Source organism: Pan troglodytes, chromosome 3, assembly GCF_028858775.2.
Source record: "Pan troglodytes isolate AG18354 chromosome 3, NHGRI_mPanTro3-v2.0_pri, whole genome shotgun sequence".
Lineage (NCBI taxonomy): Eukaryota > Metazoa > Chordata > Mammalia > Primates > Hominidae > Pan > Pan troglodytes.
In genome coordinates, this window is record NC_072401.2 from 187,764,769 (window position 1) to 187,792,454 (window position 27,686).

At 43.1% G+C, this 27,686-nt stretch overlaps 1 protein-coding gene across 16 annotated transcripts in view; it reads left to right on the forward strand.

Moving 5' to 3' along the window:
* Positions 1-27,686, forward strand: part of FAM149A (family with sequence similarity 149 member A) — a 68,249-nt gene that overhangs the window by 17,043 nt on the left and 23,520 nt on the right. For 11 of the 16 annotated variants that reach the window (XR_001717341.4, XR_001717343.4, XR_001717342.4 and 8 more), the window contains one exon: positions 27,456-27,566. Coding sequence is in view for 9 of the 16 variants with exons in the window: in XM_016952643.4 (XP_016808132.3) it covers positions 27,456-27,566 (111 nt within the window). In the remaining 7 variants the exon portion in view is untranslated. Of the gene's footprint in view, positions 1-16,168; positions 17,907-21,471; positions 23,035-23,199; positions 23,408-27,455; positions 27,567-27,686 lie in introns of those variants that run through there. The other 5 variants (XM_063810068.1, XM_063810069.1, XR_001717344.4 and 2 more) reach the window with 4 other exon arrangements.

Genomic DNA, 27,686 nt, shown 5'->3' on the forward strand with positions numbered 1-27,686 from the left:
AACGATGAGCGTGGTGCTGCCATCCTACACCCAGCAGTTGTCTGTCTTCGTTCTCTCTTCTGACCCTGTTGAAGTTCTGCTTCTGCTCTTTTGTCTCTGTCTTGCTTTTGTGGTGGAGTTTAACCTCGGACTTGATGAATACATTTGGCTCTTGGTATAATCCTCATAGCTCCTGAGAATCTGACTCAAGCGCCCCTGTGATTTATCTTCCTGAATTCTCTGTTAACTGTGCCGACCAACCCAGATCCAGCCCCATGAACTTACCAAGACAGTGACTTCCTGGCTGGCACCATGCTAGGCCTGCCAGGGAGATCAGAATAGCCAATACCTGTCTTCCTTTCACTAATTTCTCACTTGTCTCAATTATGTCTTTATATTAAGTGAGAAGATTGCTGACAACATATAGATAAAGATGTTATGAAGAAGTCTGAAAGAAGCTATTCGTAAAGAAACCATAAGATGAATGTAGACAGTAGGCTGTTCTAAAAGATAACTGGCCTGCTGTCTTTAAAACTGTCAGTGTCAGGTCTGGGGAAAGGCGGAAGAACCATTTTCTTTCTATATGAAAATAGACTAAAGACATGTAAGAACAATTTAAAGTATGGAATTTGATTGGATGCTAGTTTAAAAATATAGCTATAGAAAACACTTGGGAAAATTAGATTTGAATATTAAAGAGAATATTGGAGTGAGTACTAGTTTTAGGAAACTGTCATTGATTTCCTTAGATATGATAACAGTTTGAGGGTTATGTAGGAGAACATCCTTTTAGGAAATGTATGGTAAGGTAGGGATCAGTAGAGTGTCATGATATTTGCAACTTCCTTTCAAATGGTCCGGAATAAAATATGTTTCTGGATTTAATATGGTAAAATATTAACCATGGTTGAATCCAAGTGATAGGTATTTTATTTTTTGGTATAAATCTTTCAACTCTTCCATATTTTTTTAAAAATGTTATAGTAAGAAGTTGGAAAAACTATTGTATATAAGAATCATTATTATTCTGACCTCAACAGAAATGTTAAATATTTACTTTTCATGGGAATTGTTCATAAATAATGTAAATATTTAGAGGATGAATATCTAAATGATGAAACAAAAGATCATAAGTAAATTCTTGCCTCCTTTTTTGGAGACTAAGTGGTTCCTTAACATTTGTGAACCCTAATGTTCCAAATTTCATATTTCCACCTTTCTTGAAAGCATCTGGTAATGGTGACTTTCTTTTATAGAATTTCAAGCCTTCAGAGAAGAATCTAAAGTTCTGAAGAAGGAAAAATGGAAATTATGATAGAGCCTAGAAGGAAAGAAATGAATATGTTTAATTTTGTTACAAGGGAATAAGAAATGGTGGGGAAGAGAAGACGGAGGAGATGCTTTTATTCATAGGCCATGCCTCTGCGTTCAAGCACTGGTCATTCTGATATGGAGTCCAGTGTTAATCCAAGGAACCAGGACAATTTGAAAAGGAAATGTCACATTACTGAGTTTTCAAAGGATGTCCAAATCTTATTTTTGCAAAATATGGCTGTTTGTATAGTTTATTTTTGGCAAAGTATGGTTGTTAGTTTATGTAGTTTATACAGTTAAAAGATTTCTCCAGTCGTTGCAAGTTTTCTTGTCTGTACCTTTATGAGATGGGTGAATTTTCTTCTCATGGACATGTGCTGATGTTGGGAGACAGTTCTCCCTGGGCCTTTTGTTCCTGTATGTTCTTGCTGGATATGCAGAAATGCAAGGCCCTTCATGGCTCTTTATTAATAAGGGCCATTTTCCAGGATTGCATTTGCAATGAGCAGCCTGAAGAGATGAGGGAGAAAGAGCACATGAGCCACTGGCTGCTATGGAGCAGCTGGTTTGCAAGCTCGGTGTTTTTTGTGACACGACCCACTGCAGGATCAAGGACAAAACACTTTCCCTCTGGGAAGTGGGGTCCAGGAAACAGACATGAATTCTGATACTGTGGCTGCTGCTTTTGCAGCAAGTAAGAAAGTCTTTCATCTCTGATCTAGGATTCTTATGTTTCCTCTAAGCATCCACAAAATTGTGACAAACTAATGTGCTGGCTTTTCAGCAGAGTAAAATGAAATCCCAGACCCTTCACGGTCCTTGATAGCCAGCATAGAATAGTTAAGCAGCAAATATTTATGTGACAATCACTTTCTTAAAAAAAAAAAAAACACTTTTTGTACAAAGCAGTGACAGTAGCTGAAATTGCTAAACAAAATTCTATTCTAAAAATTTGCCATCTTAACTAGATAGCTAAAATTTTCTAATGTGTGAAAGAAGGGGCTACACACTCACACAGACAATGAGAAACTTGGTAGTGGGTGGCCACTTTGTTTCTAGGTCATCCACTCCCCAAAGAGGTGTATCCTTGGTCAGAAAAGGATGGACTTATGATAAGATCCCAAGATACATCTACAGAATAATCCTGTGAGTAGGAAATGCAAAGGCACTGTATTCCTCCAGAGTGGAGGCAGAGGGTGGGTTGGCTTTCAGTTTCTTGCCATTTTTGTTTTTTGGGTTAATTTTTCTTTCTTTTTTTTTTATTATACTTTAAGTTTTAGGGTACATGTGCACAACGTGCAGCTTTGTTACATATGTATACATGTGCCATGTTGCTGTGCTGCACCCGTTAACTCGTCATTTACATTAGGTATATCTCCTAATGCTATCCCTCCCCGCTCCCCCCACCCCACAACAGGCCCCGGTGTGTGATGTTCCCCTTCCTGTGTCCATGTGTTCTCATTGTTCAATTCCCACCTATGAGTGAGAACATGCGGTGTTTGGTTTTTTGTCCTTGCGATAGTTTGCTGAGAATGATGGTTACCAGCTTCATCCATGCATGAACTCATCATTTTTTATGGCTGCATAGTATTCCATGGTGTATATATGCCACATTTTCTTAATCCAGTCTATCATTGTTGGACATTTGGGTTGGTTCTAAGTCTTCGCTATTGTGAATAGTGCTGCAATAAACATACGTGTGCATGTGTCCTTATAGCAGCATGATTTATAATCTGTTGGGTATATACCCAGTAATGGGATGGCTGGGTCAAATGGTATTTCTAGTTCTAGATCCCTGAGGAATCGCCACAGTGACTTCCACAATGGTTGAACTAGTTTACAGTCCCACCAACAGTGTAAAAGTGTTCCTATTTCTCCACATCCTCTCCAGCGCCTGTGGTTTCCTGACTTTTTAATGATCGCCATTCTAACTGGTGTGAGACGGTATTTCGTTGTGGTTTTGATTTGCATTTTTCTGATGGCCAGTGATGATGAGCATTTTTTCATGTGTCTTTTGGCTGCATAAATGTCTTCTTTTGAGAAGTGTCTGTTCATATCCTTCGCCCACTTGTTGATGGGATCGTCATTTTTATAGAACACAGTGTGGTCATGTGTCCACAGCCATACAAGTCAGTGACTGGACTATTGGAAATCCTTGCTGGTGGCATCTCACAAACCTTTTCCTTTCTCTCAGTACTTTTTCTCTAAGTAATGATGCAGTTCAGGCCCTCAGCTTGTTGTTTTGTGATATGTGTCAGCCACCTGCTTCTTGAACCATATCTTTCTCATTGGATGAACACAGAGCCAGGATGCCTGCTACACCCACATCCCCTGCAGAGGTCTCTTGACCATAGCCACTGCCAAGGGAAGCAGCCCTTGGCAGCCCCACAAAACACAGTAATGACGCTGCCTCTCCAGAGCTGATCAGAGCACGCTGGGAAGCCTGAGGAAGACAGTCCGTCCGTCAGCCAGCCAGCAATCAGTGACATGGTACAGGGGTAGCTCTATCCAAGCAGGGATGTCAATGCAGTGAAATAGGTTTCTCACGAGAATTTGCACATGAGGTAAAGGGAGAGTCAACAACACAGGCTTGTTGTCAGGTTTAAGTGAGATCATTCCCATAAGGCACTCAGCAGAGCGCTTGGCTGAAATATGGGGCTTAATAAATGCTGGGGAATTAACACTACTATTATTGTGAATAGTTGAAGCTGAAGGATACTGAGAGGAGGCAAAGAACAGAGAGGCCGTGGGCAAGCTGGGGCCATGAATACCCAACCGTTCGGAAGGGAGGCCAAAAAGAAATACGAGGTAGGGATGAGATGTTGAAGAAGCAACGTAGAGGAGTGGAATCACACGAACGAGCGTGGCACCTTCTCTGTGTCCTGAAAACTCGCACTGGCAAGAGCACGAGGTAACAGCCTGTTCTCCAGCTGCCCGGAGGCTGGAGAACCTTCACAGGCCCCAAATTCTAACCCCTAGAGCCTGCCATCTCCTTCCTCCCTTATATTCCTGTTTGGGTGGTGTTTCCCAGACTCCTGTGGGATCTGGACGCTTGTTTCCAATATTTGAAAATTATTTCCACAAAATGAAATCCTTTCATTAGTATCATATCACTTGCCCTGTCCATACTACTCATTACTAGGAGTACCTCGAGTAAGCCTCGCGCCTTGTTACCAAAAAGGATACCTTGACATACTTGCCCTTTCCAACTCACATCTTCCTGAGATGCCCCTTTCTTGCTGGCTAGATAGAATTTATTCACTCTCTCAGCTTCTCTACCATATGGTGGTGTGATGGTCAATTTTATGTGTCAACTTGACTGAGCTAAGGGACACCCAGATAGCTGATAAAACATTATTTTTGGATGTGTCTGTGAGGGTGTCTCCAGAAGAGATTAGCATTTTCATCAGTAGACGCAGTGAAATCTACCCTCACCAATGAGAGTGGGCGTCATCTAATCCCTTAAGGGGCCAAATAGAACAAAAAGGCAGAGGAAGGGCGAATTCTCTTCTTCTTGATCTCGGACATCCAACTCTCCTGCCCTCAGACATTGAAGGGCCTGGTGTTTGGGTCTTTAGACTCCAGGACTCCACCCTCGAATTCTCAGGTCTTTGACCTTGGACTGGGGGAAGTCACGCCATCGTCACCCCATTGACCCCCCTGGTTCTCAGGTCTTCACACTCGGGCTGGATCACACCACTGGCTTTCCTGGTTCTTCAGCTCGCAGATGGCAGATGATGTGACTTCTTAGCCTCTGTGATTGCGTGAGCCTGTTCCCCTAATAAATCTCCTGGTGTATATCTCTGTATCTTATTGGTTCTGTTTCTCTGGAGAACCCCAATACAGGGGGAGGAAGAGGCACTTGCTCTTTGTAAATGGGCAGTGTGTCACAATTCTGTGGTGATTTTGAGCTAATTTTCTGCTTTGGAACCACTGAAGAGGCTTATTGAAGACTGGAATGGAATGGAATTTTGTAATGGTAGAGCTGTCGCGTATGCCAATTACAAGTGTTGCGGGCAGGAAAGTTACTTCACAGGCAGAAGTAGTGTCTGTGTGATTATCTGAGAAGCCTGCCTTCCTGCCAGGCAGAAGGTGCTGTAGCTGACTGCATGGGCCAGCGGGAGCAACTGTACACCTCTCGCCAACTCCACCCTGAGTGGCATCACACTGGGAGTTTGAAATGAGCCAAGGAGGAACTATTTTCACCCTGCATGCCCACAGATCTCAACTCAGAGCTTCGGTTTCTTCCGGAGAGTTGGTCTGCCAGCACACTGCTGCTAGGAAGTATAAGAAGTAGGTTCACTTCACAGTAAACATCCTTCCAGTCTACCTGGATTCCACAGGTAGATTGAAACAAGGGGATGCTTTTGACAAAAGGCTTTGTGATGACTGCTTCTGTCACGGGAACACTCAGATGTCAAGAGGCTGGCCTCTCCAAAGTCTCACAGCTGGAGTGTGGGTACCAGGTTCTGTCTAGTGGCTTTCAACGTTTGTTTTCTGTCTTACAGCATCCATCAGAGGATGACATGTCCGTGCAAGAAACAGTTTCATGAGTGTTTGTTAATGTAATCACTGCAGTTATATCCCTTACTCTTCAGACAAGCAAGAATAAGGGAATGTATGTGAAAGAGGTAGTCTGAAATATTCTGGTGGTTTTTTTGTTTTGTTTTGTGATAGAATTATGCTCTTGTCGCCCAGGCTGGAGTGCAGTGGCACAATCTCTGCTCCCTGCAACCTCTGCCTCCCAAGTTCAAGCAACTCTCCTGCCTCAGCCTCTCAACTAGCTGGAACTACAGGCATGAGCCACCATTCCCAGCTAATTTTTTTGTATTTTTAGTAGAGACAGGGTTTCACCATGTTGGCTAGGCTGGTCTCAAACTCCTGACTTCAGTTGATCCTCCCCTCTCACCTTCCCAACGTGTTAGGATTACAGGCATGAGCCACCATGCCCGGCCTTTTTTTTTTTTTTTTTTTTTTTGATACGGAGTTTCACTTTTGTTGCCCAGGCTGGAGTGCAATGGCACGATCTCAGCTCACTGCAACCTCCACCTCCTGAGTTCAAGCAATTCTCCTGCCTCAGCCTCCCGAGTAGTTGTGATGACAGGTGCATGCCACCATGCCCCACTAATTTTTGTATTTTTAGTAGAGATGGCTTCACCATGTTGGCCAGGCTGGTCTCGAAATCCTGGCCTCAGGTGATCCACCCACCTCTGCCTCCCAAAATTCTGAGATTACAGGCATGAGTCACTGCGCCTGGCCAATATTGTGTTTTTTTTGTGCAAGTCATTGATAAAATTAGTCCTACATTTTTGTGGTCACAGCTTACGACTGATACTGAGGTTAAGGACCATGAGTTTAGATGATACAAGAGTGAAGGGAAATTGTGCTCTGCAGGGACTCATGTTGCAATTTTCTGTCTTTGGGAGCCACTCAGCTAAACATTATAAAAAACAAAAACAAAAAGAACAACGGAACCTTCCCTGGAACACCTTAGCTCATGATGCTTTCTTTCCTCCTTATAAGGGCATGTCTTATATGTATTTTTGTTTATTATGGGGAAGGGCTGAGCTCTGCTTAATGGAAATATGTCTAGTATATTTCAGAGCTCATGGTTTTTTGAAATTCAAGGTCCATATTAAATTCAGTTTATTTAGAATTAGAATGTTCACCTTTATTATTTAATGTACTTCAGTTGTTGGTTTGGTTAATTTTCACACTTTTTAATATTCACACTTTGAGCTTAGCATTGTATGTCTGTGTGTGTACATATATGTATGTGTGTATGGATGTATGTGTGTCTCTGTGTCTGCGTATGTGCATGTGTGTATGGTGTATGCATCTGTATAGGGGTGTGTGTGTATGGGTGTTTGTGTATGTGTGTGTGTCTGGGTATGCGTCTATGTGTTTCTGTGTGTGTGTGTGCATCTCTGTGTCTATGAGTGTCTGTGTATATGTGTCTTTTTTGGTGTGTGTGTGTCCATGTATGAGTCTGTATCTGTGTGTGTGTGCCTGCATCTCTGTGTGTGTATGAATGTCTGTCTGTGTGTGTATCTGTCACTTTGTGTCCATGTATGTGTATGGGTGTGTGTCTCTCTGTGTCTGTATGAGTGTGTGTCTGTGTGTGTGCATCTCTGTGTGTATGTATGAGTGTGTGTGTGTGTCTCTGTGTCTGTGTATGAGTGTGTATGTGCCTCTGTGTGTCTGTGTGTGTCTGTGCATGTGTCTCTGTGTCTGTGTATGAGTGTGCATGTGTGTGTGTGTCTATGTATGTGTGCTCCGAATACACTTCTAATCTGTACCTTCCTGTCCCTGTTGGGAAGCCTCTGTTTTTGCTCCACACTGACCAATATGGCCAATATTGGTCAAGGATTGACCAAAGGAGAGAGCAAGGATGCAGCTCTCCTTTCCCCATAAGGAATTCATGAACTGTAATTGCATTAAATCATGAGGAAAAACTGTGTATTTCACTAAAGATCTCCTTGAAAGATGAATGTGATTCATATCACACACCGTACAATATCTCACTTCAAAAGTTCTCTTGATTCCGCTTCCAGCAAGGGTGGACTGGATTGTTTCAGACCAACCACCAGCTGAGAGCAACTGGAGAAGCTGAACACTAGGTTAAAGACCACGCAGGAGTTAGGGTGACCTGCAAATAGAGCAGCGCCAGGGACTGAAACCCAGTTTTAGATCTTCTCAATTGCTGATTGGATTAAGGTGACCTGGGACTGAGAGAGCCCCCAGCACAGTCTGCTATACCAAGCAAATACAATCCTCTTTGAACTTAAGCTGCAAGCAACAACTCTATATTGTTTACCAGACACCAGTTAAATAGAAGAAGAAAGAAATGTTAAAAATAAATGTACACCTCAAGTGTTTGCATGTGCAAATATTCCAACTAAAAGGAAGCTGATGTATCTTGTATTAGACCAAGTAGACTCCCAAGTAAATAGGAAGCATTGGTAGAAGTACCAAGGGTGATTTCATGAAGATTAAAGGCCACTCTGTGAGAAGATATAAGAATTCTTAATTTATAGGCACCAATAACATCGTTTCAAAAAATATGTAAAGATGCACCCATTTGACTAACTTGCAGCAGCTAATGTCTGCTGCCAAGGTTTCCTCTCCAGATGCAAGAAAAAAGTGTTTTTTGCCATTCCTGTCCATCAGCCTGTGGCAGCCAAGATTGAATGGAAGAGTATAGGAAATACAGAACACAGATAGGAGGTAACTGTTACAACCCAGACATAAACTTGTAAACGGTGCAAAACCTGTTTTACTCCAAAAAAGGAATCTAAAATTTGACTTTATGAAATCTCTCTCTCTCTCTCTCTCTCTCTCTCTCTCTCTCTCTCTATATATATATATATATAAAATCTATATCGACAGAACTAAAAGGAGAAATCCAAAATTGTAGTGGAAGATTGTAACAGTAATTGTGTATAATTGTTTGAGACAGAGTCTCACTCTGTCATCCAGACTGGAGTGCAGGGGCATGATCTCAGCTCACTGTAGCCTCTACCTGCTCGGGGTCAGGTGATCCTCCCACCTCAGCCTCCCCAGTAGCCACCATGCCTGGCATTTTTTTTTGTATTTCTGTAGATATGGGGTTTTGCCATGTTGCCCAGGCTGGTCTCAAACTCCTGGACTCAAGCGACCCACCCACCTCAAGTTCCCAAAGTGCTGGGACTACAGGCATGAGCCACCGTGCCTGGCCAATTATGTATAATTTTTTAGAGTCAATTTGTTTCAGAAAAAATACCACCAATTTACCTTAGATTCAAACAATACAGTAATTCCTCTCATAGATATGAGATGGATTGAAAAGCTACAGTAAATAAAACAGTATGTTACTGATGCAAAGGTAGACAAATAGGCCAGGAGAGTACAGTAGACAAGCCAGAAACACCTATTTGTACATGGATGTTTGGTTGCTGCAAAGTTGGTGTTGCAGATATTGGTGAAAAGATGGTTGCTATGAACTGAATGTCTGTGCCTTTCCCCAAATTCGTATGTTAAGCCCCTAACTCCTAGTGTGTTGGTATTTGGGGAGTAATTAGGTTTAGATTAGGTCTTGAGGAAAGGCCCCTTGTGACAGGGTTAGTGCCCTTATAAGAAGAGGAAGGGCCAGCGCAGTGGCTCACGCCTATAATCCCAGCACTTTGGGAGGCTGAGGTGGGTGGATCATTTGAGGTCAAGAGTTCGAGACCAGACCGGCTGACATGGTGAAACCCCATCTCTACTAAAAATACAAAAATTAGCCGGGTGTGGTGGCACATGCCTGTAATCCCATTTACTCAGGAGGCTGAGGCAGGAGAATCGCTTGAATCCATGAGGTGGAGGTTGCAGGAGCTGAGATCATGCCACTGCACTCCAGCCTGGGTGACAGAGCAAGACTCCAACTCAAAAAAAAAAAAAGAGGAAGACAGAGAGTTTCTCACTCTCCCACTCTCCATGTGCACACAAAGAAGAAGGCATTTGAGCACACAGGGAGTTGGCAGCCTTCAGCAAGCCAGGACAACATCCTCACAAGAACCAAACCAGCTGGCACCTTGATCTTGGACTTCCAGGCTCCATAACTGTGACAAATAAATGTCTGTTGATTACGCTGCCCAGTCTGTGGTGTCTTGCCATAGCAGCCTGAGCTGAATGAGGCAATGGTCTTTTCAATAAATAGTGCGGAACCAACTGTATATCCTTACAGAAGTGAAAGACACCTGATACCTCAAGTCACACTACACATACAAAACAATTTCATGTGGACTGTAGATCTGAATATGAAAGGTAAAACAATGAAACTTCTAGGAGAGGACATAGATGCCGATTTTCATGCATCTCATCCTCGAGGATAGGTAAGGACCTCTGCTAACAGACAAAATAATTGCTAACCAAAAAGTAAAAGTTACACTGCATTAAAATTAAGACCTTCTGTTAATCAAAACAGACCATTTACTGGAAGGTTTTAAATGACCCCAAACAAGCTTTGTAAGGCCAGCTAGCCCTTTAACTGTAGTTGATTGTTGGGAAAAAATTCTTTTGTATTTGTTTTTGAATGGGTTTAGCTTCTGTTCTAGCTTTCTTTATTATCTCCATAAAAGATTGGAACACAAAACACAAAATAGCTCCATATTAAAGCTTAGCAACACAGATAACACGTCATTTCCACAGCAGAGGCTTGGTGATGCTAATCGTTTGACAAATTACCTTGGTACAAGATTTTCCAGTTTATGTCACTTTTAATGAAGGGCAGATTTTTAAAGACCTGTTGTCTATATCTGAAAAGTAAGCCATCAGTATTGTCATGAGACAAAATTACAGCAAATTTAGTTCAGAAATCTCAGTGAAATCAATGAAATTGATTTAAAAGCTACAGTAAATAAGACTGTGTTATTGATGCAGAGATAAACAGTGGGCTATGGCAGCCCAGTAGAAAAGCCAGAAACAGACCTATTTGTCTATGGGATTGTTGCAAAGTTGGTGTTGCCGACATTGGTGAAAAGATGATTGTTATGGGCTGAATGTCTGTGTCTTCTAAACCAAAAAATATCTAAGACAGGTCTCAACCGATTTAGAAATTTTGCCAAGGTTAAGAACGTGCCAGGGAGACAGGTCTGTGCCTTTTTCCAAAGATGGTTTTGAGGGCTTCAGTATTTAAAGGGGAAAAGCAGGCTGGAGGGGATAGGAGGGTATGGTCTCACTGCTGAATCCACTTGTTCCAAGACAAAAGGAGCAGGGAGGGGAATGGCCAATTCGGTGCTTGTCCAGGCTTAGTACATCTGCTCTTTATGCAAGATAAGGTGAACATACGCTAGCCACCTGTGAAGATATTGAACCTTTTATCTGTAGCTCTCTGCCTGTCAACAAAAGGAAAGATAGTTTCTTGCATAACTCAACTTTCAGCTGAAGTGTTTCCTTTTGGCATCGTGAACTGGGGTCCCAAGTTTCTGTTTTGCTTTCACAGTCTTTCCCTAAATTCATATGTTAAGCCCTGAACCCCCAGTGTGATGGTATTTGGAGATGGATTTTTTAAGAGACATTGACGCTGTGCTCTGAGACGAGCTCTGCCTATAGAGCTGGCCTGCACTCAGCACTGCTTAGGAACGTGAGTAAAGGCGTCTGACTCAACACTGCCCCCTCCTCCCTAGGCATTCACTGGTGGGTAAAGGTTAGACAGGAGTCATGTATTGTCTCGACTTCTTTCCAGCCTACACACTACATTCTGCAAGCTGGGAGGTGATTTTTTTAAAAATGTGATAAATATGCATGAGACAGAATTTAACAATTTTAAGTGTATCATTTAGTGGCATTAAGTACCACATTCACAGTGTTGTGCAGTCACCACCGCCATCCATCTCCAGAAGTTTTTCACCATCTCAAACAAACTCACTACCTGTTACCAGTAACTCCCCGTTCCTTACTCTCCTCAGCACCTGGCAACCACCATTCTGCTTTCTGTCTGTATGAATTTGACTACTTTAGGGACCTTATATATATAAGTGGAATCATACAATATTTGGGCTTTTGTGTCTGGCTTATTTCACTTAGTGTAAGGATTTTAAGGTTCATCCATGTTATAGCATGAATCAGATTTTCACTCCCTTTTAAGACAATATTTAATTGTATGTATTAATATATACTACCTTTTGTTTATCCATTCTTCTGTAGATGGACATTTGGGTTGCTTCCCTCTTCAGCTGTGTGAACAATGCTGCTATGAACATTTTTTAGAGATGGGGTCCTGCTCTGTCACTCAGGCTGGAGTACAGTGGCGTGATCATAGCTCACTGCAACCCTGACCTCCTGGGCTCAGGTGATCCTCCTGCCTCAGCCTCCCCGAGTACCAGGGAGTACAGGCATGTGCCACCACACCTACCTACTTTTTAAATTTTCTGTAGAGACAGGATCTCCCTGTATTGCCCAAGGTGGTCTCGAACTCATGGCTCAAGTGATCCACCCACCTCAGCCTCCCAAAGTGTTGGGATTACAGGCATGAACCACTGCACCTGGCCTGTGTCCCTGCTTTTAATTCTTTCAGTGTATACCAAGAAGTGGGATTGCTGGATCCTATGGTAATTTTGTGTTTCACTTTTGAGGAATCACAAACGATTTTTTTTATAGTAGCTGCACCATTTTACGTTTCCACCGGTGATGCACGAGGATTCCCAATTCTCTACATCTTCACCAAAACTTACTTTCTTTATCTCTTTTTAAACAGCCACTCTAATGAGTTTGAAATGGAGGACTGATCTTTTTTACATTTTTTGGCAAGGGCTTCCAGACAGCATCGTGCGATGCTGTTGAAGATAGACACATCCCAGCCTCAGAGATTAAACCTGAGCAATTATGATCTTTATTTTCTTCTTTTGCAACATTTTAGACTGGTATTTTCCTGGGTCTAAAATAGGAAGAAAGCTGCATGTGAAGCATGTTCATGGCTGACTCTGTACTAGGTGCTGCAGCAAGGACAGGAAGAGCCTCTTGCTTTTTTAGGTGTATGAGAAAGACAGTGAGAACACAGTCATCCTGAGAGTGTCTGGCAGCCTGAGTTCTCCTTTCAGCTTTGGTCAGCTGAGAGCCCTGGATCACCAAGTAAAGAGGAACCTCTGTGCTCTCCCAAATGTCTTCTTTAGTCAGACCTAGGTTTTCCCTGGGTATCCTGCATTGCCCTAGAATCTGACAGTTGTGTTGTTTTACATTTAGAAAGGGTGTTCTGCTGGTGTTCCCACCCAAAGATGGAATAGGATTTACTTACAATTAAAGCTGTTGAGGGAAAGCCTAGCAGCCTTGTGTGCTGCAGGTTTGCAGGAATCTGGGTTCTGGTCCCTGGCCTTCACCAAGCAGCAGCAGGCCTGCCCTTCTGAGACCTCGCTTTTTCTTCTCTGGAATACGAAGGCTTTCGTTAGTTCCTCTACTCCTTCAAACATTGATTAAAGGTGTGCTGAGGCTGGGGTGACACAATTCAATATGACGCAGTTCCTGGGCTCAAGCAGTTTTTTAGGTGGGAATGCATTGGGAGGATAGAATGTATAACAGATGAATCAGGGCGGTGGCTCTCGAAGTGCCATCCTGGGCCAGCAGTACCAGCAGCACGTGGGATCCTGAGAAATCCACATTCTCACTGCAGACTTGCTGCACCAGAGACCGGGGTGGGGCCCAGCAACCTGGGTTTTTACGAGCTCTCTGGTGATCCTGCTGCATGTTACAATTTGAGAACCACTGAATTCAATTCTGACCTGACAAACTGCAGTGCAGACATAAGACAGCGGGCACCACCCCTTTGCCTCTACACTCACGTTTTTTACTTTAGATTGTGTATTAAACATAGAACGCATGCAATCTCCCAATTCTAGTGTTCTGAAATTCCGTCTGTATGTCTTGAAATTTAGTAAGAGATTTATGTGTTGTAATGTCGTATACATATGAGTGGTGGTAGAGGTAATAATCAATCCTCATTATCCCTGGTGGGCGTGGTCTGTGAAGTCACCGGAAACCATGACGTAGTGAATGCTGAACCATAGCTGCAGAGGAAATACAGGGTTCGCGTCCTGTGAGTCTCCAGTCTCAACATTTCTGTCAACTGATGAATACCTGATCTTGTCTAATGTGTGTTCGTGTTGAAAGACACCTCATTTAATATATAGTGGTGACTTGCTAACATTGAACTCACCGACAGCGCTGTCTATACCTCGTGCCTGAAGGCTGATCAACATACGTATTTCCTTCCCAAGGCACACCACAGCCTTCTGGCGCTTAGGAACACTCGGCAGCTGTAGCACAGCACTCCAAGGCCACTTGACACAGCCAGATCACCCACAGAAAGCACAACAATCTGGAAGACCTGTGACAGCACTGAATAGACCCACAAAAGTGCACACTTGTTGACAGTGTGAGAGCTGAAACAAGGCAGGGTCGCCTTGTGTGACCGCAGCGGGGAGTACGCAGTGGAAGGGACTCAGGTGTGTCGTTGTTCTGCACATGTGCGGAGGGGCACGGAGGCACCACGCGTGTGGAGTTGGGGCTTACAGATGTATTTTAGCAAGTAGGTGAATTTGCAGAGAGTGAACCAGAGAATAATAAGGATCAATTGCATCCTAATATTTCAGTTACATAAAATCTAATGTACAACAGGGGTCTAGCAATTACTACGAAGTCTTTGTTTTCTGCTGTGCTGTTTAAAAGAGTAAATCAAACATTGAAAAACATATTTTAGGAAAATTTGGCCTTATTGATGTTGCAGTTTGCCCAATTGAACTCTTCATAGAATATGTTTGGATAGTTATTTTTATGTTGAAAGACTGTTTAATTATCAGAATTTTTGTAAAACAGTTTTTAGATTATTCTTTTTTCACTTGATACTAAGTATAGTAAACAAATGTGTAAAAGTAAAAAAATTGGATATTAAAGAATGTCATTGAACCCATTTGTTCAATATATTAGGTTGAAACAATGAAATTTCTGTTTCTCTGGTTCAAAATAGTATCATATGGACAATTTCATATGATTCTGCCTAATAATTACTCTCCGTGATAAATTTTAGCACTTACTTTAAAAAGTTGGGTTTCAGAACTTAGGTATTTCATTTTGAATAATGTACTAATTCTATATTTTTCTATAATTTTCTATAAGCTTGTGGACCTTATTGATTACCTAGGACTTTCTATGCTTTTTATACTCTTCATATTAAAAGTCCAAGTATTTTTCATCTCTTTTTGGATACAACATTTATAGCAATTTCAAAATGTCCTGATAATCTGTGCCATGTATAGGAGCTTTAGCGTCTCTGTATGATTTGTAGAGAGCTGTGGGAGTGTGCCCTGCAGGGCTGGAGGCGGGGTGCTCGACAAGCCAGGCTGCCCACAGCCTAAGAAGGTGGCTCTGCCTTTCCGTCCACCTGTCTGTGCCCGAGTTTTCTCACTGGCAGAATGGCACTAACAGCAGTGCCCCCTTCGAAGAATGATTGTGAAGCTCAAATACACTGATTGATCTCTCTCTCTCTCTCTCTCTCTCTCTCTCTCTCTCTCTCTCTCTCTCTCTCTCAAGTGCTTAAAGCAGGGCCTGGCGTGTGGTACATATTCAGGAAGTGTTAGTGGATACTATGGTAGAACATATTTGTTGTGTTTAAAATAGACCAATAATGAAAGGAACTTTAACAGAAATCAGCAAATTGGATTTGAGATGAATCTTTGAAAGCTAAACTTTTAAAGCTAGACTGGACTGATCTGGATAAAGCTGTGTACCCTTGGGAATTTACTGGATGTTGCTGACCCTCTTTTTTTTTTTTCTGTATAAAAGAGTAGCCACCTTTCAGGTGGCTGAAGGTTTTGTTCATGTGGTGGTGTGAGGTTTACGAGTAAGGTACATTGGTCTCTGGCTCTAAGTGCTGGTCAGAGCGAAAGCATACCCTGTCCCTCGTGCACATTCATATCGTGACACTTTCTGTCGGCTGTGCGTACCAGCTACTGTTCACTGAAATGCTGACTTCTGATTGAGACAGGATTCCCCATCTATTCTGGAATGAAAATTCGGCAAATCCTAAATCTTGCAAAAAAGAAACCATAAAGTATTAAAATCTGGGCAAGGATTTTTTTTTTTATAGTGATGAAAGAGGGGAAATGTTGACATCTGGTGGCTTTCTGGCAGTATTGCATGCCAATATTTCAATATTACATGCAGCCTTTCAATCCCAATCTAGAGCTATATCTTGGTTTACACAGGCTATTCCTAGAACATGCTCATAAAAGAAAAATTCTGTTATCATTTAATATCACATTTATTTATTGCAATATCCTGGACTCATTTAAAACAATGTACTTATAAATTTCACCACTTAGGTAATTTTTAAATATTAAATAATATATTCTATATTTTTCTATAATTTTATATAAGCTATGGACTTCATAGTTTACCTAGCACTTTCCAAGATTTTTATACTCTTCCCATTAAAATAATAAAACATGATATTGTTTTATTAGTCTTCTATGAAGGAAGTTACCAACTTGTAAAATATATTTAAATGTATAGAGGAGGTTAATGCAAGCATTTTTAAAACAGACTTTTTATTTTAGAGCTAGATTTACAGAAAAGCAGCTCCCTATTATTCTGGTACATGTGTCACAACTAATGAACCAGTATCGATCCGTTACCATTAACTAAACTCCACATTTATTCTGATTTCACCAGAGTACTATTCAGGGTTTTTCAGAGAAGCAGATCAGACAGGATGAGTTAGTGAGTGAGTGTGTGTGTGTGTGTGTGTGTGTGTTTGCATGTGTGAAGAGGGAGAGAGATTTTTTAAAAATTGGTGCACGTGATTATGGAGGCTTGGTAAGTCCAAAATCTGCAGAGGTGACAGATTATTTGGGGGGTTACAATTATATTTTAGCAAATAGGTGAATTTGCACATAGTGAGCCAGAGAATTACAGAGACTGGATGAGGTCCACCCCCATGATGGAGGATCATCTGCTTCACGCAGGGTCCCTTAAACTGTATTAACCGTCACCACCAGTTTTCCCCAGTGCCCTTCCTCTCCTCCAGGGTCCACTTGACATTACATGGAGTTGTCACGTCTCCTCAGTGTCCTCTGATCCGAGAGTTTCTCAGACTTTCTTGTTTTGATGATCACGACAGTTTAGGGGAGTACTGGTCATGTGTTTTGTAGAAGGCCGCTCCTCTGGGGTTCACCTTGTGTTTTTATCATGGTGAGACTGGGGTTATGGGTTTAGGGGGGAAGGCCACAGAAGGGAAGTGCCTTTCTCATTGCCTCATCACAAGGGCGCGTGTCAACATGACGCATCACGGATGGTGCCAGCCTTGACCACCTGGCTCCGGGAGTGCTTGTCAGGTTGCTCCCCTGTAAAGTCACCCCCTGCTTCCATACTGCACTCTTGGAGTCAAGCCCCACTCCATTTCCATACTGCACTCTTGGAGAAGAAGGTATGATGCCCGCCTCCTGGAAGGGGAGACACACACCACTGGGGTAAAGTTCTTCTGTGGGAAATGCGCCTCTTCTCCCCATGTATTTATTTATTTGTTTATTTTTATCAATATGGGCTCATAGAAATGTATTTTGTACTTTAGTTATAATCCGATAGCACATGATGTATTTTGTTACTCAGGTTGTTCCAGCTTTAGCCATTTGGGGCTCTTTCAGGATGGCTCCTGTGACATGCTCTCATTCTTTTGTTGTTTTGGTTTTTGTTTTTTGAGCACGTTCCTACAGTCTGGCAGTACAAGATGCTCCAGGTACGTTTTATATTTCCCTGCCTCAGCCCCCAAATCGGCTGCTTCTCCATGGAGCCCTGGTCCCTCTATTGGAGAATAGTATTTGGTGTGGTCTGAATGTTTGTATCCCCCAAAATTCATAGGTTGAAATCTCTCTCCAATGAAATGGTACTAAAGGTGGGGCCTTTAGGAGGTGATTAGGTCATGATTGCAAAGCCCTCGTGAATGGGATTCGTGCCTTTATGAAGGAGGCCCTGGGGGCTTCACCCTTTTGGCCATGTGAAGACACAGCTGGAAGGCACCATCTAGGAAGCATGGAGCCGGCACCAGACACTGAATCTGCTGCCACCTTGATCTTGGACTTCCCAGCCTTCAGACCCGTGGGAAATAGGTAATGGCAAAAACTGCAGTTACTTTTGCATCCACCAACGTATTAACGTTTCTGTTGTTTATAAGTCACCCAGTCTATGGTATTTTGTCATAGCAGCCCAGATGGACTAGGACAGTGTTAGGAACTAAGATCTAGGCACTGGAGGTGCTCATTGCTACTGGAGACAGCTCTATGGTATAGAGAGATGACATAGTTGTATGTATATGTTTGTATTTGCAAAGCAAGGGCACAGTTCTGATATGCACAAGTTTCAGTTTATATGATACCCATGTAAAGCCAGGACGGCTCATACTGGATAAATGTAAAAAACTGTATGTAACTTTTGTATATTATATTGCATAATATTAAAATGAACTGGTTTAATACTCCACCTAACTTAAAAAAAACCACTCTCAATGCTTTAAGCTTTGAGCTTTAAATGCTGAAAAAAGGAATAATTTACAATTTATTATGTATCTATATGCAGTTTCCAAAATTTGTCTCTAATTCACACAACTCTACATGGAAGACAGGAATATTAGCCTTGTTTTAGCTAATTTCTGCTCACAGCATTAAGTTATCAGCTCAGGATTGCATGGCTAGGGCAAGACAGAGCCAGCACGTGAAATCAGGTCAATTTTTAGAGGAGTTGCTTATAATTTTTGGAATAATTTTATATCTTATATTACTAATTAATTTTCAGAGGGTGATCACATAATCACATATACCACTTTTTATTTTTATTTTTTGAGACAGTGTCTTGCTTCGTCACCCAGGCTGGAGTACTGCAGCCTCCATCTCCGGCGCTCTAAGTGATCCTCCCACTTCAGTCTCCCAATTAGCTGTGACTACAGATCCATGTGAACACACCTAGCTTTTTTTTTTTTTTTTTGTAGAGACAACGTCTCATTATGTTGCCCAGGCTTGTTTTGAACTCCTGAGCTCAAGAGATCCTCCCGACTTGGCGTCCCAGGGTGCTGAGCCACTGTGCCCGGCCTGTACCACTTTATTTTATCCTAATGAATTCGCCAAAGTAGGCTAAGGGAGATCCTGTTATTTTAGGAACTGAGGTCTCCCATTTAATGACTCTAATGACTGATCCCAGGGCCCCATGCCATTAAAATGTAAAACACTTAAACAATAAGATAGAAATAGTTATGTACTTTTCAATTCTCAATTAGGGTTTAAATAATCAATGAAAGATGGAAAATCATATGGACTAAGTACAGGTAACATTGTATTAGGTTCTCCAGAGAAACAGAAGCAATAGGAGATACATGTCTACATCTATATTTGTATATATCTGTATAAAGAGATTTATTACAAGGTTTTAGCTCATCGATTATGGAGGCTGACAAGTCACAAGGCCTTCAAGGTGAATGGCCAAGTTGGAGATCCAGGAGAGCCAGTGAAGTAGTTCTGATCCAACTTGCCAGCATCTGGTATTTTTAAGAATAGCCATTCTCACTGATGTGAGGTGGTATCTCATTGTGGCTTTGATTTGCATTTCTCTAATGGTAAGTGATGTTGAACTTTGTTTTATATGATTGTTGGCCACATGTATGTCTTCTTTTGAAAAGTGTCTGTTCATGTCCTTTGCCCACTTGTTTATGGGTTGTTTTTTTCTTGCAAATGTATTTTTAAGTTCCTTATAGATACTGGATATTAGACCTTTGTTGGATGCATGAAATATGTTTTCGGTGTAAAATACACACTGGATTTCAAAACTTAGTACAAAAAAATTAAAAATATCTAATTACCAATTTTTATACAGATTACATGTTAAAATGATAATATTTTATATTAGATTAAAATATATCATTAAAATTAATTGTACCTGTTTCTTTTACTTTATAAATGTGGATACTAGAAAATTTAAAATTGTATGTATTCACATTACATTTCTACTGGGCAGTGGTGGTTTAAACCAGTCCACCGTGAAGATTTTATCACTTTAATCTTTAAGCCAGCAGCATGGCTTTAGGTTCTGAAATTTGAGAGAAGAGACAAATGAATTAAGGAACTGTTCAGGTTTTGAACAGAAGTCATAAGAAATATAAAAGTCAAGACTTGCTGGGTTTGTGAAACTTTGACCATCACAGTCTCTCTGGGCAAAACTGAAAAATGGCCTCTGTGCAAAGATCAAATCCTAGGCAGGGGTAAAGATGAAATCAAAGGTTTGGCTTAATAAGACGTCAGATTTAGGGGTGTCTCATAGATCCCCAAGATAATAGGGCTTTAAAAAATCATAAGAGAATTGGCCCCCGGCAGTCTCAAAGGTGGACCAAGGGCCCATCTCAGGTCAGTGTGGTTTGTAACTAATGGATGGGGTGAACTCTGATAAAATTCAAAGAAACCCACAAGGTATTGGCAGAGTGATGGAAGCACCACTGGCTTGAACTAAAAGAGGCACAGACTTTTGGACCCCCTTCCCCAGCCTTCCCTGGAGGAAAGCAGGCTGAGAGGCTACTTAGTTGCAAACCTAGGCCATTTCTTTTCCCTGAGGAAGTCTCGGTAGAAGCAACAGCCCAGAGGACAGAGCTAAGGGCTGGGGAGAAGGCAGGAAGCAGAAGTGAGTCCTCCTCAAGGCAAGGCAGCAGGAGCCTGCTGGAACCCGCAGTGGCTGCTGCCTGGCTCCGCCACCTCTCTTGTTGGACAGGTGCCCACTGGGGATGTCCTGGCTCTGTCTCATCATTGTCGGTTGGGTGTGGAGAAGGCTGCTGCCTTGTCTCTCTAGTTCGCAGGTCTTCAGATGTAAAGGAAATACCCCAGCAGAAGCCTCATCTGTACGCGGACATGCTTTAGATGATGAGACTTCTGAGCATCTTGAAAGAGCTGAGTGTATCGTGCATGTGTAAATGACCTGTGGCCAGAGGACGGTTATGGCGGATTAAAAACGGCTGTAGGTTCTTCCCATTGAGAGCTGGGGTCTATTTTCCATCTCTTTCATTCTGGGACTGCTTTGATTATGGAGTACAGTGGAGGTGACACTGCCAGTTGCCGCCTTGAATAGAGCTGACGGCTTCTGCCTCGCTTTCTTGGAGCCCTAAGCTGCCACGTAGAAATTCCAATGACTTCACTGGAGTGACCACTCAGAGAAGTGCTGAAGCTGCGTGAGAGAGGGCTCAACTGAGCCCAGACTTCCAGCCACCCCCGACTGCATGGTGTAGACACATGAGTGAAGCCTTCTTAGAGCCTCCACACCAGACCACCCTCCACCTGTATGCCACTGAGCAACCCCACAGGGAGCAGAAGAAACACTCAACCTGCCGCAATTCCTGAGTTCTGTGGATTATGAGCATAACAACATGACTGTTGATTTAATCTACATTTGGGGTGGTTTGTTATGGGGTAATAGATATCTGGGACACATTCACACATATACATCCTAGCTGTGTGACCTCGAACATGTTACTTAAGGTCTCTGACATCAGTATTTTTATCAACAAAATTGTAATAATAGTGTCTACCTACTATGGGTGTTAAATATATGTAAGAATATATGTAAAATAATATATATAAAAGTAAAAGCAGCTAGCATATGTTTGGATCTTAAATGACTTTGTGTTCGATTTTTACTTTTTTTTTTCTTTTTTTTTGAGACAAGAGTCTTGCTGTCTTGCCCAGGCTGGTCTTGAACTCCTGGGCTCTAGTGATCCTCCCATCTTGGCCTCTCAAAACACTGCGGTTACAGGTGGGAGCCATCACACCAGACTCCTTTCTTTTGTTTCCCTGGCATGCCCATCCTCCCGCCCCTGGCAATATAAATAATATCAGCAAGTCTGTGTGGGCTTAAGATACCATAGTTTTCCTGATAGATATGGATACACATACACACACATCACATATATACACATATACATGTATCAGGATTTAAAATCTCATTAATTTTATAATTTATAACCACTTACCACTTTTATAAAAGTGGGGAGGATTCCAGTGTTCTTAGTTCAACAATGGATTACTGTTTTGTTTGTGTTTGATTTTTGAGACAGAGTCTCCCTCTGTTGCCCAGCCTGGAGTGGGTGGGGCGATCTCCGCCTCCCAGGTTGAAGTGATTCTCATGCCTCAGCCTCCTGAGTAGCTGGGACGACAGGCACGCACCACAACACCCAGCTAATTTTTGTATTTTTAGTAGAGACTGGGGTTTCACCATGTTGGCCAGGCTGGTCTTGAACTCCTGATCTCAAGTGATCCGCCCACCTCAGCCTTCCAAAGTGCTGGGATTACAGGCGTGAGCCACCCTGGCTGGACTACTGTTTTTGTTATTGGTAGTGATTTCTTGTCACAGTGCTAGGGTGGTGCATCAGAAATAAACTGGGCTTTTTAGTAAAAACTCGGAAATACATGGTTTACCTCTGTAAATACGGGATACTTGGCAGGAGAAATTGTTTGTACCTGTTGAAACTTAGACTTAGATGGCCTCAGCTCTCAAAAGAGACTGGCTATGGCAGGACGGGGATGAGTGTTGTACCGGCACCCAGTGCACTAACTGTCATTACTAAAATCCCTGTCGTGGGAAAGGCATGCCTCGTGCAGTGCCCACCCTCTGAGACTCAAAAGTGTAGTTCACCTCCGCGACCTCACCCCTTCTTCCCTTAGCATGTGAAAATGACGGCTTGGCAGTTTCACCCGCTCACAGGAGAGCGTCCAGCTGCTCTGCTCCTGGTATAATCCTGGGCCTCCAAAACTGAAACGAGCACATGGTAACGCAAGCGGCAGGCATGCTCTGGGTGTGCAGGAGATGCACCGGCTTGTGTGAGCCGGTAGGGCAGGACGCGCGTGGAAGGGTCCACGTCTTGAGTATGCATGCTTAGATCTAGCGTTCCTGTTGATGGAGTCATGGTCCTCGCATTGACCAGATCCGGGGCTTCATTTTTTAAACCTCATTCGTCCACTCCCCACCCCAGCCTGGTGTCCGCACCCTTTGATGGGGCGGGGATAGGCGAGAAGGTCCTGTGGTTCTCTGCCTTCTTCTGGTGAATTAAAATCCGATTTGGAAGAGGGAAGGGCAGCCAGCACCAGTATGCACAGCCCCCGGCCCCAGAGACCCGGGAAGGAGTAGGGAGGCCGGGCCGTGCGCGGAGGAGTGGCCACTGGGTTGGAAACCCGGCCCGGCAGGGAGCGGGGAAGGCGCGCTTTCCCGGAGGTCGGCGCGGGGCCGGGGCCGGGGCCCGGAGCGGGGATGGGCGGGCGCGGCCGGGATTAGCTGGCGGGCGAGGGCGCAGCGCAGGGAGGAGGAGGGGAGGCGGCGCCGGCGCGGGCGGGGCGGAGGATCTGGAGAGGGAAGGGGCGTGCGAGCCCCGCGGACCCCGGGCGCGCCCGGGCCGCCTGAGCTGGGCCAGCCGCGCGGCGGGCGCGGGCGCGGGCGGGTGGGGAGCCCCAGCCCCGGGGTTGCGGGGGCGCGTGACCGGCTGTCTGCGTGGGGCCCGCGCGCGGTGCCTCTGCCTGACCGTGCCCGAGCCTAGCGCGGAGCCTGGCGCGGGGGCTGCGAGCACAGGCCCGGGGCTGATCGTAATCGGGTGAGTCTCATCCGGCAGCAGGGCTCGCCTTCTGGCCGCTCTGCGGGCGATGTGCGCGGTGTTCTCCGCCCGCGGGCCGGCTGCGTCTGGCCCGGGCTTCCCTGCAGGCCCTCGGGAAGCGTCAGGCCTGCCCCGGGCATGGCTCACGCGGGGAAGCGTTCGCCGCCAAAGGGACTCCTTCGTCACTGCGGTCGCTCCTGGGACTTGCTGGTGTTGGGTCAGGGCGGTGTGAGTGTTCCGTGCTGAGGAGCGGCTTCCCGTGGCCACCCTGGAGTGCCCCTGTGTGTCCCCCCGTCCAGAAAACCAGCCTGCATTTTAACCCGTTCAGAGTACAGTGCTTATGTCAGGCAGTCCTGTCAACTAGGAATAGAAAATGTTGAAAGCTGCTGTCACTGACATTAGAATTTCTACAAAGCAGTGTGGCAGAGGTTTGTGGGCTGTCAAGAAGCAACCTAAAACAGTAACTCTGGATGATTATTTTCCTGACAGCTGGAATGGAGTCATGGAGATTGGAACTCACCCTTAACCTCCATGCGCCAACAAATGAGTGCAGTCTAGTTTAGTGACTGCACTTCAGTCCACCCTACGAAGACCTGTCCCCAAATCAACAGCCTTGCTCTATTTAAACAGTATGGACAGGAACTAGTATAGAACTTGCATGTCTATGTATAGAAGCTTCATGGACATGCCACCATATTCAAGTTTTAAAATACCTGTGGGATGCATCCTGTAAGTTGTGTACACTTTCTTAGACTGTGTAGGATACAGAACTAGTCCATAGTTTATAGGGGATTCAAGAGGTTCAACATTATGCATGAAGGGCCAGTAACCAATCCTTGGTTAGAGAACAGAGAAACCAAAGAACCAAAACAAGATGTGAAAGAAAAAAAAAAAAAGAAAAAGACAAGAAAGGGATTTTGTAGGCTCTGCTGTTAATTCATGATGTTAGTAACTTGTGCTACTGGAGAGACACGCAGGTCAGTGGCCTGGGTCCCCGAAGGAACTCCGTCCCTATCTTCTTTGTGCTCTTGGGCAATCATTGAGTTATGGACTTAAATTCCTGTTCACCTCGTTTTTTTGTGAATTGTGTGGTCAGGTTTGTATGTTATTACACTGAACTCTGAAGCTCAAGAAATTGCTTAAAAGGAGATACGGAGGGGAAGGTCAGAGAAGAAAAAAGAAGGAGAAATGGCGTGGAGTAGGGGAGTTTTAAGGCACCTAATTCCTAATAATTGGTGTGACTGTTACCCAACTTCCCATTTCCCCCTGCCCTGCATCCCAAGACCTCCTGGGCTCAGCTCTGCGTCCAAGACAGTGGGAAGCCTGGTCCTGGAAAGGATGTGGTGTGGTGTGGTGTGAAGAGAGATGAGTTCCTCCGTTTTGTAAATAATTTTCTCCTTAATTTGAAAAGGGCTTCCACCCTTTCCCCTGAAAAAGAGTGAATTTCCTAGAGGAATAAATTATTCATTGAAACAAACTCGCATGCGTCCCATTTTGAATTTGGCTTCAAAGTTGCACAAAAGCAGGAGGAGGAGCTAGAAGCAGGATAGACCGTCTTGAGCAGAGCAGACGCTCCGTTTGGCGGTGAAAACCATTTGGGGGAATATCAGCTGCCCAAAGAAGAGCTGTGACTTTTTAACGAGTAAAACGTTATCCAATAGTGTCTTGAATCTGGGGAATATTTTCATGTCAGGTCACGATGTAATCCTATGTTTCAGGCATAAACATTCAGAGTAATTCTGTAGTGAAAATGAGTTCCGCATTTGAGTTGCTAATTTCATCTTCGCCGTTTGAGTCTTTCAACCGAGGGCATCTTTTGTGTGACGAGTGTTATTTCAGGTGCTTAGCTTAAAAGATGAATAAGGTGTCAAGGTCACAACAAAAAGTTAAAATGTGAAAAGATCTATATAATACAAAATGCTATGGGAGGTCCAAAGAAACAAGAACACAGCATCTTCGTAGAGTAGCAGGTGATGATAATAGCAGTGAGAGGACAGTGCGGTGGCTCATGCCTATAGTCCCAGCAGTTTTGGAGGCCAAGGCAGGAGGATCGCTTGAGCCCAAGAGTTCAAGACCAGCTTGGGCAATATAGTGAGACCCCATCTCTACAAAACATTAAAAAGTTAGCCAAGCATGGTGGTAGACACCTGTAGTCCCAGCTACTAGAGAGGCTGAAGGTGGGAGGATAGCTTGAGGCCTGGAGGTCGAGCTTACAGTGAGCTGTGATCCTGCCACTGCACTCTAGCCTGTGGAGCAAAGCAAGACCCTGTGTCAAGTAATAATAATAACATAACAGTAATAATAGCAGTGAGCAGGTAAACCCGATTTATGTAGCACTGATTGACACTTCATATACTTTATCTACAGATGTGGACACTGAATTCAGGAGAGGAAAAGTTAACTCGCTTAAAGCCTCAGTGGCAGAGCAAATTTGAACCCCCCATTATTATTCTGTAGATATGTATCATAAAAGAACAATGTTTTAGCGAATTCATCATGCTGAGTTTTAAAATTATTTCTCAGTCATATATTAACTCATATACCAGTATGTTTTTCTTAGTGTTCAAAACAAATCTATTTGATGTAATTTTTAGTTGTTATTTTATGTCATTAGTATTTGTATGTTTACCTAAAAAGTTACTGAGTCACATGTAAACAAGAAATAATTAATGGCTTGAGAGCAACTGAAGAGGGCTAAAGGTAAAGCAGTTTGTCAGCATAAAGCGTGTCCTTTATTCTTTTCTCTGGGGCCCTTTCTTTAACATCTTTATCCTCAGAGTTACCTGGTTGTCCGTAAGATACATAAGCAACAAAGAGAAGAAAAAAAATCATATAATTCTATTATTCTCTCTTGCATGAGACATATCTATGGAAGGTAGATGTTCTCGCCAATGTGTACATGGTAATTACTTTGTTTTAAAAATTCTCTTTGTTGGCTGGGTGTGGTGGCTCATGCCTGTAATCCCAGCACTTTGGGAGGCCGAAGCGGGTAGATCACTTGAGGTTAGGAGTTCGAGACCAGCCTGGCTAACATGGTGAAACCCTGTCTCTACTAAAAATACAAAAATTAGCTGGGCGTGGTGGCAGGCGCCTGTAATCCCAGCTACTCAGGAGGCTGAGGCAGGAGAATTACTTGAACCCAGGAGGCGGAGGTTGCAGTGAGCTGAGATCAATTAGGTAGCCTTATGATCGAAAGCAAAAGCAAACTTTTTAAAAATGCATTTTAGAGTGGTGTTCTAACTAGAAATATTGAAAGTTGAAGTTTTTCCTGATTCATGACCATATCTTATGTTAATATATGTTTTATTTGTAAGGGAAAATAAGATTTCTATTGAAGAACAGAAGTTGTTGATTATTAAACATCAGGAAGATATTTTGACTAGAGGAAGTAAATGTTTTAAGCGGTTCATTGAAAGGACATTTCAATGATTAACAGGAACTGTGCTACACCAGTTAGGCTTAATAGTTTATTTAACATCTAGATATTTCTTCTGTTTTAGTTCTTCATTAAATTTTAATATCTTCTAACTCTTGAAAACTCAGTATACCCACAAACTGCAATGCTACATTAAAGCAAGTTAGGTGTCTGTGTGGCCTCTGAGTCTAAAGAATTTGATGCTTCTTAATTAATATGGGATTAATGACTTTTTTACTGGAGGGATGGTTGGGTTTTGTAAGTAAGTCCCTTGTCCCTGGTCAAGGGACAACTGGGACCTGAAATCCCTGAAATACTGTGAACTGTTTGGGGCAACTTTTCCTTCTCTGGCTGAGTCACAAAAAGTTGATGTTGTCTTCAGTTCACATAAAGGTACATATAGGTTAATGGCAACCTTGATTTTAAGAAAAAGAAAAATGATGACATCCTAAGTCTCAGTTTCATCAGGATGGGGTGTGTGTGTGTGTGTGTGTGCTCATGCACAGGTGGGTTTGGAGGGATGTGGCAGAACGAGAGGAGCAACTTTGTATAAAAGGGAAATTTTAAAAGTCTTAATGAATAAAACTATATTATTACATTAGGGAGACTTGTCATGTTTTATTTTATTTCCAGAAGAGGACTGTCAGAAGGACGTAGAAGGCACAGTTTTACTGTGAGGAGCAAAGATTCTTTACCTATGCATTTTACAAGAAATGTGCAGAAAGCCATTGATAAATACACCTGGTAAGAATTCACCTTGTTCATTGCTTCAGATTACAAAATCACAAAATGCCCGTAACAAATGTGGGAAGGAAGTTAGTGACTGGCCATGAATTTCTAAAAGTAAGATGCAGTTTTATTTTT